General features: G+C 45.9%; 1 protein-coding gene across 2 annotated transcripts; it reads right to left on the bottom strand.

The window, feature by feature from the left end:
- On the bottom strand, nucleotides 1–6,003 carry FITM2 (fat storage inducing transmembrane protein 2). 2 transcript variants are annotated; one of them, XM_070420904.1, is made up of 3 exons: nucleotides 5,788–6,003; nucleotides 2,885–3,534; nucleotides 1–2,518 (listed from the first exon to the last, which is right to left on the bottom strand). In XM_070420904.1, the coding sequence occupies exons 1-2, from the start codon at nucleotides 5,958–5,960 to the stop codon at nucleotides 2,919–2,921; spliced, it is 789 nt and encodes a 262-aa protein (XP_070277005.1). In that variant the 5' UTR covers nucleotides 5,961–6,003; the 3' UTR covers nucleotides 1–2,518; nucleotides 2,885–2,918. The 2 variants fall into 2 exon arrangements, with proteins under 2 accessions (XP_070277005.1, XP_070277004.1); XM_070420903.1 differs by having other exon boundaries at nucleotides 1–3,534.
- Nucleotides 6,004–12,559: the final 6,556 nt, after the last annotated feature.

Raw genomic sequence — 12,559 nt, 5'->3', positions numbered from 1 at the left:
TGTGGTATTTCATTATCTCCAGTTTACTTAATTTGCTTGTTTACACATACGATCTGTGTGTATATAACAGTGGCAAGAGCCATTCTCTAAATACAATCTGGTACTCAGACTATGACAGATGCATGTGGAAAACGAGGCGTCGGTGAATGAACCTCCATGTGGAAAGGCAAAACAAGCATGGCAGTACTCTGGGATCACAGATGCCCTCAAAAGCCTCTTGTTCAGCGCCTGGGGACAACACACTTTTCAAAAGACAATACAAGCCTATTTCAACAGGAGACACAGACCCCTAAATGGCACTCAAAAGATGTTAGTTTCCCTGCCTTCTCTGGAGGAGCCAAAAAATTTTTAAAGGGCTTATCAAGAAAAAGGGGTAGGGGACTATACATGTGCTGGGCATTTTCCACGCATCATTTCCCTGAATCCTAACAGCATCACCTCTGTATTACACCAGGAAAATGAGGCTTGCCCATGGTCAGATGGCTCTCAGCAGTGGTATCAAGAGTTGAACCCACGTCTCGTGTGCCTAAGCCCAAACTCAGTTGCACCAAACTGTCTCACATAGGGACAGAGGGCATGCTCCCAAGAAGAAGGCAAAGGTACTAAGAATGAACAGGAAGCAGTGGAAGACTAATCAATGTGCAAGGCTCAGTAATGTATACTTTCTGCAGAGTTATTGAATGCTGAGCTTGACTCAGACCCAGACGAGAAAAATGTCTAGAGATTTAATTGTGACAAATGAACTTCTGGAGTCACCTTGTGCCTGTTGCCTTTTGGTGCTGAACATGAAACTTTGGAGAGATTTCAATCCCTTCCACAAGCTCCTGCTACCTACCCCATCCCCACTTCCACCCCACTCCCACTCCACAGAGCAAAACTAATCTCCTGGGGCCACTGCCCTTTACCAATGTCCCCAAATCACCAGGGTGACACCTCCAGAATTTCATTGCCAGTGTTTCTGTTACCTTCTTCGGGTACAAGGTAACACACCTCACTTTTTTTTTTTAATAATCATCTTTTTTTTAAAATTGGTTTCAAAGAGGAAAGGAGAGGGAGAGGTAGAAACATCAATGGTGAGAGAGAATCATCAACTGGCTGCCTCTTGCACATCCCACACCGAGGATCAAGCCTGAAACTTGGGCATGTGCCCTGATGGGGAATCAAACCCTGACCTCCTAGTACATAGGTTAATACTCAACCATTGAGCCACACCAGCCCCGGGCCACCTCACATTTTGATTGATACAAGGTAACTTGCAGCTCAACTGGATACAAAGGGGATACGAACTTCATATTTTAAATATATCATTATGTGAAATACAATGTACCCTGAAGGTTTTCCAGAGCTCAAGCTTCTAACGACCTGAACTTGAGTTAAGCCAGTGAGTGCAGTGCTTATCTGTATGCTATTAACTGGGGGGTAATGGGGGCATCAAAGAAGCTTCAAAGATGATTATCCAATATGCAAGGGGTTCAGTTTGAAAGGCTTAAGGAGACAGCCTGGGGGAGGGGAAGGAGGTGTCTTATCACAGAGCATATAACTGTGCCTTTGTGAGGTGGAGGTGACAGGATTTCTAATCCTTCCCAGCATTCTCACAATCAAGACCACAGAATCACAAGGCGGGAAATTGAGAAGGGCTGCAAAGGGGACATAAAAGGGGGTTTCAAGACCAATAGAATAGGCCCAGGTTTAGTTTGCCTTTGATGGTGGTACAGATAAGAGGAGGGTGGAACCAAAGTCATGCCACCATTTGATAAGGACATCTGTGCAAACAGCTTAGTTTGTTGCCATCAAAGGCAATGGAAGACATTCCCCTTCACTTCTGACTTATCATAATCATATCCAAAAGGTAAAAATGCCTTAGGCCACAGCAAATGATCAACATACATATGACTCTGAAGCATAGGTCAGTCTATACCAATGACATGTGGTCAGGAAAGTTTCAGTGCAATTACACATTTTGTAAAATTACTCTGACTTGGCTTAAAATTGATCAAGTTGTTATTAAAATGTCTACTTCCTGGTTTTATTCTTAACAGAGAAAAGAGCCTCACAAGGTAGAATTTAATACCATAAAGCCAAGAGTTTGGTTTATAAAAAGTTAGTGTTCTAAAAAAAAAAAACCCTCAAAGCAATCTACACACGTGTGCCAAAGTGCAGCAGTGGAGTTTGAGTTATTTTCAGGAGTTTTGTCAACAAAGAACAAATGCAGAGTTGTTATTAAAAACTATAAAGCATCCACTCAAAATATAAGAAAGAAAAGTTAACCTTACTGCTTCAAACACCAATATATATAGTAGACAACATGACGGAAAATTCTCTCTGTTCATTACAGGAAAATCATCCAATATTCACTTGGAGAGGCACTCCAGTTTAAGTGTTTTGATAGCTAATCACAAGCCAGTTGTAATATTTAACATTCCACAGATGAAACAATTACTAAAACCATTGTCTTTCAGGCAACAGTTGGTTACTTTGACCCGAGGGAAATATTGTTAAATAACAGCATCAACAGCCACTAAAACAAAAAGAAACTAGAATCAGGGAGAGAACAATGGCAGCAGAGGAGTCCTGAGGCCCTGGCCTCCCCTTTAGCCACACAAAGGAGGCTTTCCTGATTCTGCACTCTCACTGAGCCTAAGTGCCCTCTAGGGACAAAAGGGACAGTCCAGATTAAGGTCAAGTCTTGCCAGAGACAAAAAGTGCCTAACTGGAAATGGTGGCGCTTGTGACACACGGTGATGTCGCCAAGAACAGTCTGGAGAGTGAACTCACTTCCCAGACTCCACCATCACCCACCAAAACTGCCTGGTAAGCTTCCTCTCTGATGTAGGATCAATAATTTAGCCAAATAATTAAGAAAAATAAATGAAAAATATATTACCCATTGTCCTGCTGTCACTCCTTTTGTTTCTCTTTTATTTCTTATAACTGTCTTGCTTCAAATTCAAACGAGAGGTCTGGGGAGGAAGTCCTGGGGAAAAAGATTTCAGATACCAAAACCCATATGTCCCATACCAGCCCAGCAAACCGAACAGGGTGCCAAATACTTTCTGGGACAGGTTATGGAAATAAACGGCAGTGCACAGAAACATCCACACCCAAATGAGGGTCAGGAAGCCCAGGGCAACAACCAGGGCGGTGATGGCGGTGTGGAGGCTGTGGCTTCGGTCCGTCTTCACCTCATGCAGCACAGCCATCTCCTCCACAATCATGAGGGCACAGAAGGTCAGCAGGAAGGAGTGGCCCGAGATGTCAAAGCCGTGCCAAAAGCCCCCTTCCTGGTGGCACTGCTGCTTATTCTGGGGCTCCTTTCTGAGCCCCTCCAGGGCTGGTGACTGGTAGCAGCTGCCCGTGTAGTGTTCAACACTGGAGAAGATGACAGTGCAGACGTACCAGATGGCCGTGCCCACAAGCAGGGTGCTCAACCGCCGCAGGACCAGGCCAGCCTTGCCTGTCAGGTGGTAGTTGGTGAGGGCAATGAAAGGCAGGAGGAGACAGAAGGTCCAGCCCCAGGCCACTTTGACAAAATACCTGGCAGAGGAGGAGAGTGGAAGTGAAGAGAGGGCACGTGGCAGAGAGGAAACAATGTCACAACCCAGGTCTCTAGACTCTCGAGGGAAAACGAGAAAAGTTGATAAAAGCTACAGATGACAACTTACTAAATACGTTAAATGTATTAACTATTTAGTCCTTAACAACTGCATATGGTAGGGACTGTTATTATTCCCATTTCCAGACAAGAAAACTGAGGCCCAGAGAGGTATCATGCCTAAAGTGGAGATCACAGTCGTGGAGCTGGGATTCAAATCCAGGGTCTGTGATCTTAAGCACTATGCTATTTGTTCAGGAAAGTACAGTGGGGCCTTGACTTACGAGTTTAATTCGTTCCATGACAGAGCTTGTAACTCAAATTACTTGTGTGTCAAATCATAAAGTGAACGAGTGAGACACGTGATGCTGGGCTGATGTGGCGTTCACTGTGACGTTCGCTGCGCCAACTAGCGGTGGGGTATCTGAAGCTGGCTCGTAACCCGAATTTTAGCTCGCAACTCAAAGCAAAGAATCGGCCGAGAGACGGCTCGTATCTTGAAAAACTTGTTAGTCAAACTCGTTAGTCGGGACACTCTTAAGTCAAGGCCCCACTGTGATAATAACTGAGCATCTGCCATAGGCCAAGAGCTTTCACCTACCTTCACTTTCCCATCGAACACTCACACTCCCCATTTTAGAGATAAAGAATCTGAGACTCAGAAAAGTTGAAAAGCTGGCCCAGGGTCATACTCACACAACCCACAAGCACAGATGAAACCAAGGTTTGGCCAGTCCCAAAGCCCATGCTTTTTCTACACCAGGGTTCCTTCCTGTGTGGCAGAAAACGATCTCAGAAAAGAGCCTGACTTCACACTAGAAGATCAGACTCAAATCCTGACTCTGACTTACCTTATTGCCACACTTCTCTAGGCCTGTTTCCTCAACTATCAAATAGCACCGAGGGAACCCAGTGATTTTTAAAATCCCTTCCCGAGCCCATGATTCCCTGGTTCCTTTCCATGAACTAGCACAGAAGCTTGGTACAAAACGCCAGGATCCATGGCTACTGGCAAACAACAGGGCCTTGTCTGCCAGGCTGCTTGGCTCCCCGCTCTCCCAGGCCAGATAAAGCAGCAGCTGCCTCGTCTGCCTCCCCTGTGCTGTCAAAGGTGGCTGACCTGGGGACCAGCGGCAAGAGACTTGGGGCGACTACCACTCTCATCACCTGGTCTTAGTCCAGCCTCCACATGGGTGAGGAAGGAAGGTGGCCAAGGACAGGACAAGCCTGTCCTGGGTTCCAAAGGCGTCTAAGACACCACCCAGGGCCTATCCCAAATGTTTCCCCTGAGACTGATACAGATCTTGCCAGAGCCAACACCTGGCAGGCTTTTGACAAGGCTGCTGGGGACAGAGACCAGGGTTTTAAGTCGATAACTGAAATTGGGCTGATTTGGAGAGATGCTGCTGACACTGTAATTCTAAAGAATCTAGGGCCACAGCACCAGGAAGAACTGTCATCGTTCAGCGTTTACCTACTGCAGTAGTGTTTTTGTGCAATCGTCCAGGAGTTTAAAAAAGAAAGAAATAAAGAAAAGCAAAAGCAGTGAGTGGGTGCCGTGAAGGCGATATCTCAAAGAGCCCAGCTGGATGGCTTTCCTGGGTCCCTGCCATGAACTTTGAGTGGCTGGGAAAGTCCAAGGAGATCCAGGGGAAAGGGCAGAGCCTGGAGGGCTCCACGCCTCCGCGGTTACCTTGCCGGGCGGGCGGGCTCCGTCCGAGGCTGGGACCGGGCTCTCAAAGCGGAGGGGGGGCGGGTCTCTCACCGGTGGTGATGGAACTGTCAGACGCTGGGGGCACGGGGGTCAGGGTGGCGGCAGGGGGACTGACACCCGCAGGCAGCAGGGAGGGGCCATCTCCCCAGGGCAGGGGCCAACTCCTGACTGCAAGGGGAGGCGGGGGAGCAGCGACCTCGGCTGGTTCACCCGCTCCCCGCCCCGCGCCCCTGCATACACACGGCCACACACCACCCTGCTCGTCACCCGCCCGGGCTGTCCGGGCTGAGTGTGCACGCCGAGCTGCTGGTGACACTAGCTGTGCCGGGTCCCTCGGCCGCGACACGCGTGCAGATGCTCTCGCGATCGGGAGGACTTCCCCTTCCACTGACCCGGCCATCAGAGCAGCTAGCACCCAGCTCTGGACGAGGCGACAGCTGGGCGGCTATGGCGGGGGCAGGAGGACCCAGGGCGCACTCACACGTTGAGGACGTTGCGCTTGTTGCTGAGGTAGCTCTCCGGCAGCGGGGAGAGCTCCTTGAGAAGGGAGCCCGCCAGCATGGAGGCCACCAGCGCCCAGGGCAGGTAGCGCCGCACGGCCGCTCGCACCAGCGTCCCCCTGAGGAACCACGCGCAGCGCTCTACGTGCTCCATGCCGGACCTCGTCGGCCACCGTCCGCCGCCCTGTGCGCTCCCGGCCACCGTCTCGCCCTGAGCCCAGTCCGGAACGCCACCTCCCTCCGGCGCATGCGCACCACCCGCGGGCCCCGCCCCCGGGGAGCGCTCGCGCCCGCGCGCTCCCCTTCTCGGCCGTTGGGGGCCTCAGGGCGCGCCGGTCTCCGAGCTCCAGGCTCCCCGCCTCTCGCTTCCCTCAGTCCTGCTACGGGCGACACGCTCCGACTGTGCAGGTTCGAACCCCTGCCTCCGCGTCCTGCTCTGGTCTGGGGAAGAGGCGCCCGTGGGAGTATTTGCTGGAGGTGGGAAGAATAAATATCGCTCCGTAGGAATGAGAACGGCGGTCACAGCACCAGTTAGTTAGTCTCTCCTGGAGACGCGAGGCACCCCCTCCACCCGAGCCTTCTGTAAAATGGCGAGACAAGAGAATAGTCCTTCCCAAAAGTTAGCTTGTGAACTCGAGGGCCAGGATGGTGATCCAGTTATAGGGACGTGAGGTCAAGTCCTATTAGAACATAAATGTGTAAAACAACTATTAAATTTAAATTATTAAATTTATTTTCATTTTAAAAACACTTATTTGTAGTGAGTGAAAATGCTGGTCCGGGGTCTGTTAAGGAGCTCAGATGAGGGTATAGGGAACTCAGTCCTCAGCATATCACGGAGCGAAGTCCTCTGACTCCCCGGCATGGCGGGTGTCTCGTTCAGCGTTTCCCACCCTGGGGTCATCCCTTTGCTACTGGATCAGTTTCCTGGGGCCGTCATAGCAAATCACCGCAAACCTGATGGCCTTAGGCCCAGAAACAAATGCATGACCTGCCACGTGGAGGCCAGCAGCCTGAGAGGAAGTGCTGCCTGTCAGCTGTACAGCTCCCGCCTCTCCTGTCCTCACGTGGCCCTCCTTTCTCTGTGTCTTCTCTCCTGTTTCTGATCAGGACACTAGGCATTAGCTTTAGAGGGCCACCCTCAGTCCAGGATCATCTCATCTCGAGACCCTTAGTCAGATCTGCAAAGACCCTATTTCCAAACTAGGTTACATTCCCAGGTGCAGTTCTTCCCAACTCCATGTTCAGTGACAGTCGCCATGTTGGGAGTATTTACACCAAGGAAATGGGCAGGCGCTACAGATCAGATGCAACTGGAAACTACAGGTTGGCTATAGATGCAAGAGCCCAGCAAAAATCAGTGAGAGCATTCTGTGAGAATTACTTAGCTATATGGGATTTACAACAAAGGGTGTTTGCTCATTTCATTGTTTCTAAACTATGTGCTACATATTTTTTATATTAAAAAAAATCTATAACAAACTTACGTACATGTATACTTAAACATTTCCCAACAAATCACTGGTTGTGGTCCAGTCCACACATAAAAGTATATATGTAGCATATAAATAAATATATATGCTAATGGATACATAGATATAGCTATAAATATAGCTTTATGACAGTTTGTGACAGAATTTGCCTCTACTCTGTGTAAGGTGCTCTGATATTTTCTATTCAGTTATAAATTCAATTAGGAATGCTGGTTATGACCCACAGAATTAATTTTACAATTCACTAATGGGTGGGGCTCTATAGTTTGAAAAACACTACATTAGATTTTAAAGCATTGGAGGATGATGCTCTGCACTTCCCCACCAGAGGGTGATAGAGGACCACAAATAGCAAGGTTCTGCCCTGCCTGAGACTTTCATTGGTATCACCTAACTGGTTTTCATTCCATTTATCTACTCAACAAATACTTGCCAGACGTATATGGTTCTGGCCTAAGGAACTTAAAATCTAGTGAGGGTGATAATAATTAATTTATTCAGCCAACCAGCATTTATTAACCATTTACCAAGCATGGGACTAGACCCGGGGTGGGCAAACTTTTTGACTCGAGGGCCACAATGGGTTCTTAAACTGGACCGGAGGGCCGAAACAAAAGCATGGATGGAGTGTTTGTGTGAACTAATATAAATTCAAAGTAAACATCATTACATAAAAGGGTACGGTATTTTTTTCTTTTAGTTTTATTCATTTCAAACGGGCCGGATCCGGCCCGTGGGCCGTAGTTTGCCCACGACTGGACTAGACGTTAGGACATCCCATGTTTAATAATTTCATATTGAAGACAATTAAAAGATACAATTTCCTACATTTTTTTAAATGAAATATGTTTTAATTGAGTTGAGAGAGAGAGGAAGGGAGAGAGAGAGAAAAACATCGATCTGCTGCCTCCCCCACACATCCCAAGGGCGAATCAAATCCTCAATCTGGGCATATGCCCTGACCAGGAATTGAACCAGCAACCCTTTAGTGCAGGTGCAGGGGATGACGCTCAACCAACTGAGCCACACTGACCAGGGTACAATTTCCCAGAATGTACAAGTTGAGGCTGGACCATCTGGTCAAACCAGAAAGCAAGGAAGCCGTTAGCAATAAAGGACTGGCAAGGTCATTTCAGGAGGGCACAGGAACCAACAAAAAGGCTCCCAAAGGCCAAAGCTGGGACAATTTGAGCATAAATGAGAATAATAACTTCAATGGATGGAAACGCATCTGTTTAAATCCATGGGTTCATAATGGCACTCAAAAAACATAATGGCCACTTTTGGAGGAATCAACTCATTATTTTGAAAACTAGTAAATAAGGTAAAGAATCAAGCATTTATTCTGCTGCTCCTATGGGAACTGAACCACTGAATGATGAAAAGGTAGATGAGTTTCTTGCTAAAGAAATATCTCAGCTAATAAAGATGTTCATAACGAGAAAAGTTTAATAAGTACTGAGCAGCATTTTCAATTAAAGCTTTAAAAACCCATCACATAAGGTTTAAAATTTTTATATCAGATTATCATAACTTTGACCTTTGTTCAGAATTTTATATTTTAGGTTCTTAGAGTCTGGTTTTACAGAAGCACATGGCTTCATGTTTATAGAAATGGAGAACTAGAATGAAAAATATGTCTGCTACAAAAAAGTAATATTTTCTTATTGAATGCTAAATGTAATTTCATAAGCAAACCCTATATTTATGTCACTTGTTATAAGAGTTTCAAGATTATAGAATTTATCTTGAAGTCTGAGTTTCTCTTGGACAAATTAATAACCTGCCTTTTTATTTTTTTGAAAATCACTTGTATTTGTCTTTTTATTTTGATGGCAATGCTTTTGAAAAATATAAAATCACTAAATTTGTGGAATGGTTGCATGGAAATCATCTGAGCTTATGATTGTACTTTGGCCAGGCATGGATATATGTAAACTAGAGATTAAGTAAAAGGAAACGTAAGTTTTTACTGCTTTCTATAAAGAATTTTTCTTTTTTATAACCATATTATATTCTAATATCACTGATTCATAAGATTAAAGTCTGCTGGGGCAGAATACAAAAAAAATGTTTCCATTAGAAAAGAGGCTTCTATTCTGACAATGATCTTGGTATGTTTTAAAGTAATTTGGCCTGGCTCAGCCAGTGTGGCTCAATGGTTGAGCATCTCCCTATGAACCAGGTGTTCACAGTTCCATTCCCGGTCAGGGCACATGCCCGGGTTATGGGCTTGATCCCCAGTAGGGGGTGTGCAGGAGGCAGCCGAGCAATGATTGATTCTATTCTCATTCTCATCATTGAGGTTTCTATCTCTCTCCCTCTCCCTTCCTCTCTGAAATCAATAAAAACATATATATTTTTAAAAGTAAATTGGCCTGTATCACTTGATTAAGTGGCAAAAACTAAGAGGTCTTTATGGATTAGGAATGCCATCAAAGTTTCTTTTTTAAACATACTTTATTATTTATTTATTCATGTGTTTATTTTCTGTCTCTCCTACTTGAATGTCAGCCCCAGAGGGTAGGGAACGTTGCCTGTTTTATTCAATAATGCATCTCAAGCATCTAGAACTGTGTCTGGCAGCTACTAAACATGCAAAAAAATTTTTTTTGTTAATATGTTAAAGAATCATTATTAAGCCCTAGCTGGTTTGGCTCAGTGGATAGAGCGTCGGCCTGTGGACCGAAGGTTCCCAGGTTCAATTCCTGTCAAGGGCACGTACCTGGGTTGCAGACTCCTCCCTGATCAGGGCTCCAGCATGCACGAGGCAACCAGTCGATATGTTTCTCTCACATCAATATTTCTCTCTGTCTTTCCTTCTCTCTTCCACTCTCTCTAAAAATCGATGGAAAAATATCCTTGGGTGAGGATTTCTTAAAAAAAATAAATCCTTATTAATATGTGATGTAAAGGAAATTATTTTAAAATTTAAATTGCTTCTTTATGAACAGAAGAGAAACAATGGAAAATAATCATTATGAAATTGATTATAAATCACGGGGAAGGAGTTTTCTGGTCCATCAAGTTTGAAGGATGCCGAGGTAGAATGATAATAGGTTATGTAGAGGATGCTTGGGGCCATGAGGAGAGGACCCTATTATAGGAATAGGGAGACTCAGGGAAGAGTTGATTTCTGAAGAATTGGCTGGAGCTGGCCAGAGGAACAGTGGGAAGAGATCATTACAGAAAGAGCAACCATCAGGTGTCCCTTTGTTGGCTAGTATGTGTGAAATAATTCACTCACTCTGGGTTGGCAGGGCAGATTGGCAGCCAGCAATTCTCCCAGGGGGCGGGCGGCCCTCTTTGTCTACAGCTCCTGGCCAGCCAGCAGAAGTATTCGTCCCCTTGTACCAATTCCTTCCTTCTGAGCTCTCCCCTGCAATGCCTCCCCCATTTTTAACCTCTGGCCACCTCCTTTCCTGGCTGGATGGGATGACTAGTCACCCCCTGGTGTGAGGCAGTTGAGCAAAACCTTTGTCTCCAGAGGCCAGCCTGCCTGACTTAAGGGGAGGGGGGGGGGGGGGGCGGGGGGGGGGGGTGGGTGCGGATTGTATCTACTGGCTGTGCCTCCCAGTATACAACCTCCTGCTGCTCATTATCTGGGCCCGTTTGGGCACAAGGTCAGAAGGGCTGGTGGGGGGGGGGGGGGGGAGGGCAGGAATGAGGGAGAGCAGTAGAAAGGGCTGCCAGGGACCCTAAGCCATCCCCAGCAGCCTTGAGGATCCTCTTGCAGACCCCAAACTGACCTATCTCAGGCCTGGGAGGAGGGGCAGTTGTTGCCTGAAAGAGTTGTTGGTAAAATTAGGTGGGGAGAGGGAGGGGGAAAGCAGGGAACTAGTATCCCAGTTCCGCATACCTATAGGATGGAGGGAGGACATTGAGATCAGAGGCTTGGGGTTATAGTCAATGTCCTGGTTCTTTACCTGTGGGTCATCACAGATATTTGCTTTAAAAATATTCATTAAAGTACATATTTATATTTTATAAGTCTTGTTATAATTCGTAATTTATTTTATTTTTTAAATATATATGTTTTATTGATTTAAGAGAGGAAGGGAGAGGGAGAGAGAGATAGAAACATCAATGATGTGAGAGAATGATTGACTGGCTGCCTCCTGCACACCCCCTACTGGGGATCGAACCTGCAACCCAGGCATGTATGTGCCCTTGACTGGAATGGAACCCAGGATCCCTCAGTTCACAGGCCGACGCTCTATCTACTGAGCCAGACCAGCTAGGGCTATAATTCATAATTTATGAAATTATATATATATACCAAACTGAGAATAAAATGCCTAGGTTCTAAAAAGAATCACTGTTTTATTGAGCCTTAACTAAGTGTCCAGTGGCACTGTGCTAAGTGCTTTACTGTGCAGTTGATCTTGAACAACGCAGAGATTAGGAGCACCAATCCCTCTGCAGGTGAAAATTTGTGTATTACTTTTGGCTCCCCTAAAACTGAAGTACGGTTGACTGGATGTCTTACTAATAACATAGTCGATTAACACATATTTTGTATGTTATTTAATACATTACATACTATATTCTTACAATAAAGTAAGGTAGAGAAAAGAAAATATTTTCAAGAAAATCATAAAAGAAAATACATTTACAGAACTGTATGTATTTATTGAAAAAAATCTGAGTATAAGTGGATCCATGCCGTTCAAACCCATGTTGTTTAAGGGCCAACTGTATTTGATTCTCTTCCTTCTCACAACAGTCCCACAGGTAGTACTATTATTACTCCAGTCTACAAATGGAAACAGAGGCACACAGAGGCTGAGAAAATGACCTAGTCAGAGTCACACAGCTAGCAATCCAGCTCAGTGAGGATTCAAACTAGGCTGCTATACCCCACGGGCAAAGTGCTAACCACTAACCCACACTGCCCCCTAGATTTGGGGAGTGCCACTCTGACCAAAAATAATGGCTCACCTGCTCACAGCACTCTGCAAATTCACCAAGTAGCAGTTGATAGGGTTTAGCGGCCATGTTTTAGAACACAGTCAGACGGACACGGGTTCAAGTCTAGATTCAGAATTTACCTGTGTGACCTAGGGTAAGTCCTTATCTCTGTTTCCTCACCTAAAAATGAGAACGGTATTGTGCTAACTTTGTTGCCCGGATAAATAAATGAAACCTTATTTTACCAGGTGTCAGGTATACAGTAAGTGCACAATCGGCACTCACCTCTAAAAGATGTTCATCTTTGACTGCTCATGGTAGCCTGTGAGATAGGTAAGGCAAAGCGGCA

Source organism: Myotis yumanensis, unplaced genomic scaffold, assembly GCF_028538775.1.
Source record: "Myotis yumanensis isolate MYYU_CA2020_CCGP unplaced genomic scaffold, mMyoYum1.0.hap1 SCAF_7, whole genome shotgun sequence".
Classification (NCBI taxonomy): domain Eukaryota; kingdom Metazoa; phylum Chordata; class Mammalia; order Chiroptera; family Vespertilionidae; genus Myotis; species Myotis yumanensis.
This window is presented reverse-complemented; position numbering and strand designations above follow the sequence as displayed.

Excerpts from the sequence above, each read along its gene's own strand:
- FITM2 (XM_070420903.1), bottom strand. The coding sequence starts at position 5,960 with ATGGAGCACGTAGAGCGCTGCGCGTGGTTCCTCAGGGGGACGCTGGTG. Across the intron at positions 3,535-5,787 it reads AAGCGCAACGTCCTCAACGT|GTATTTTGTCAAAGTGGCCT; the intron begins GTGAGTGCGCCC and ends CTCCTCTGCCAG.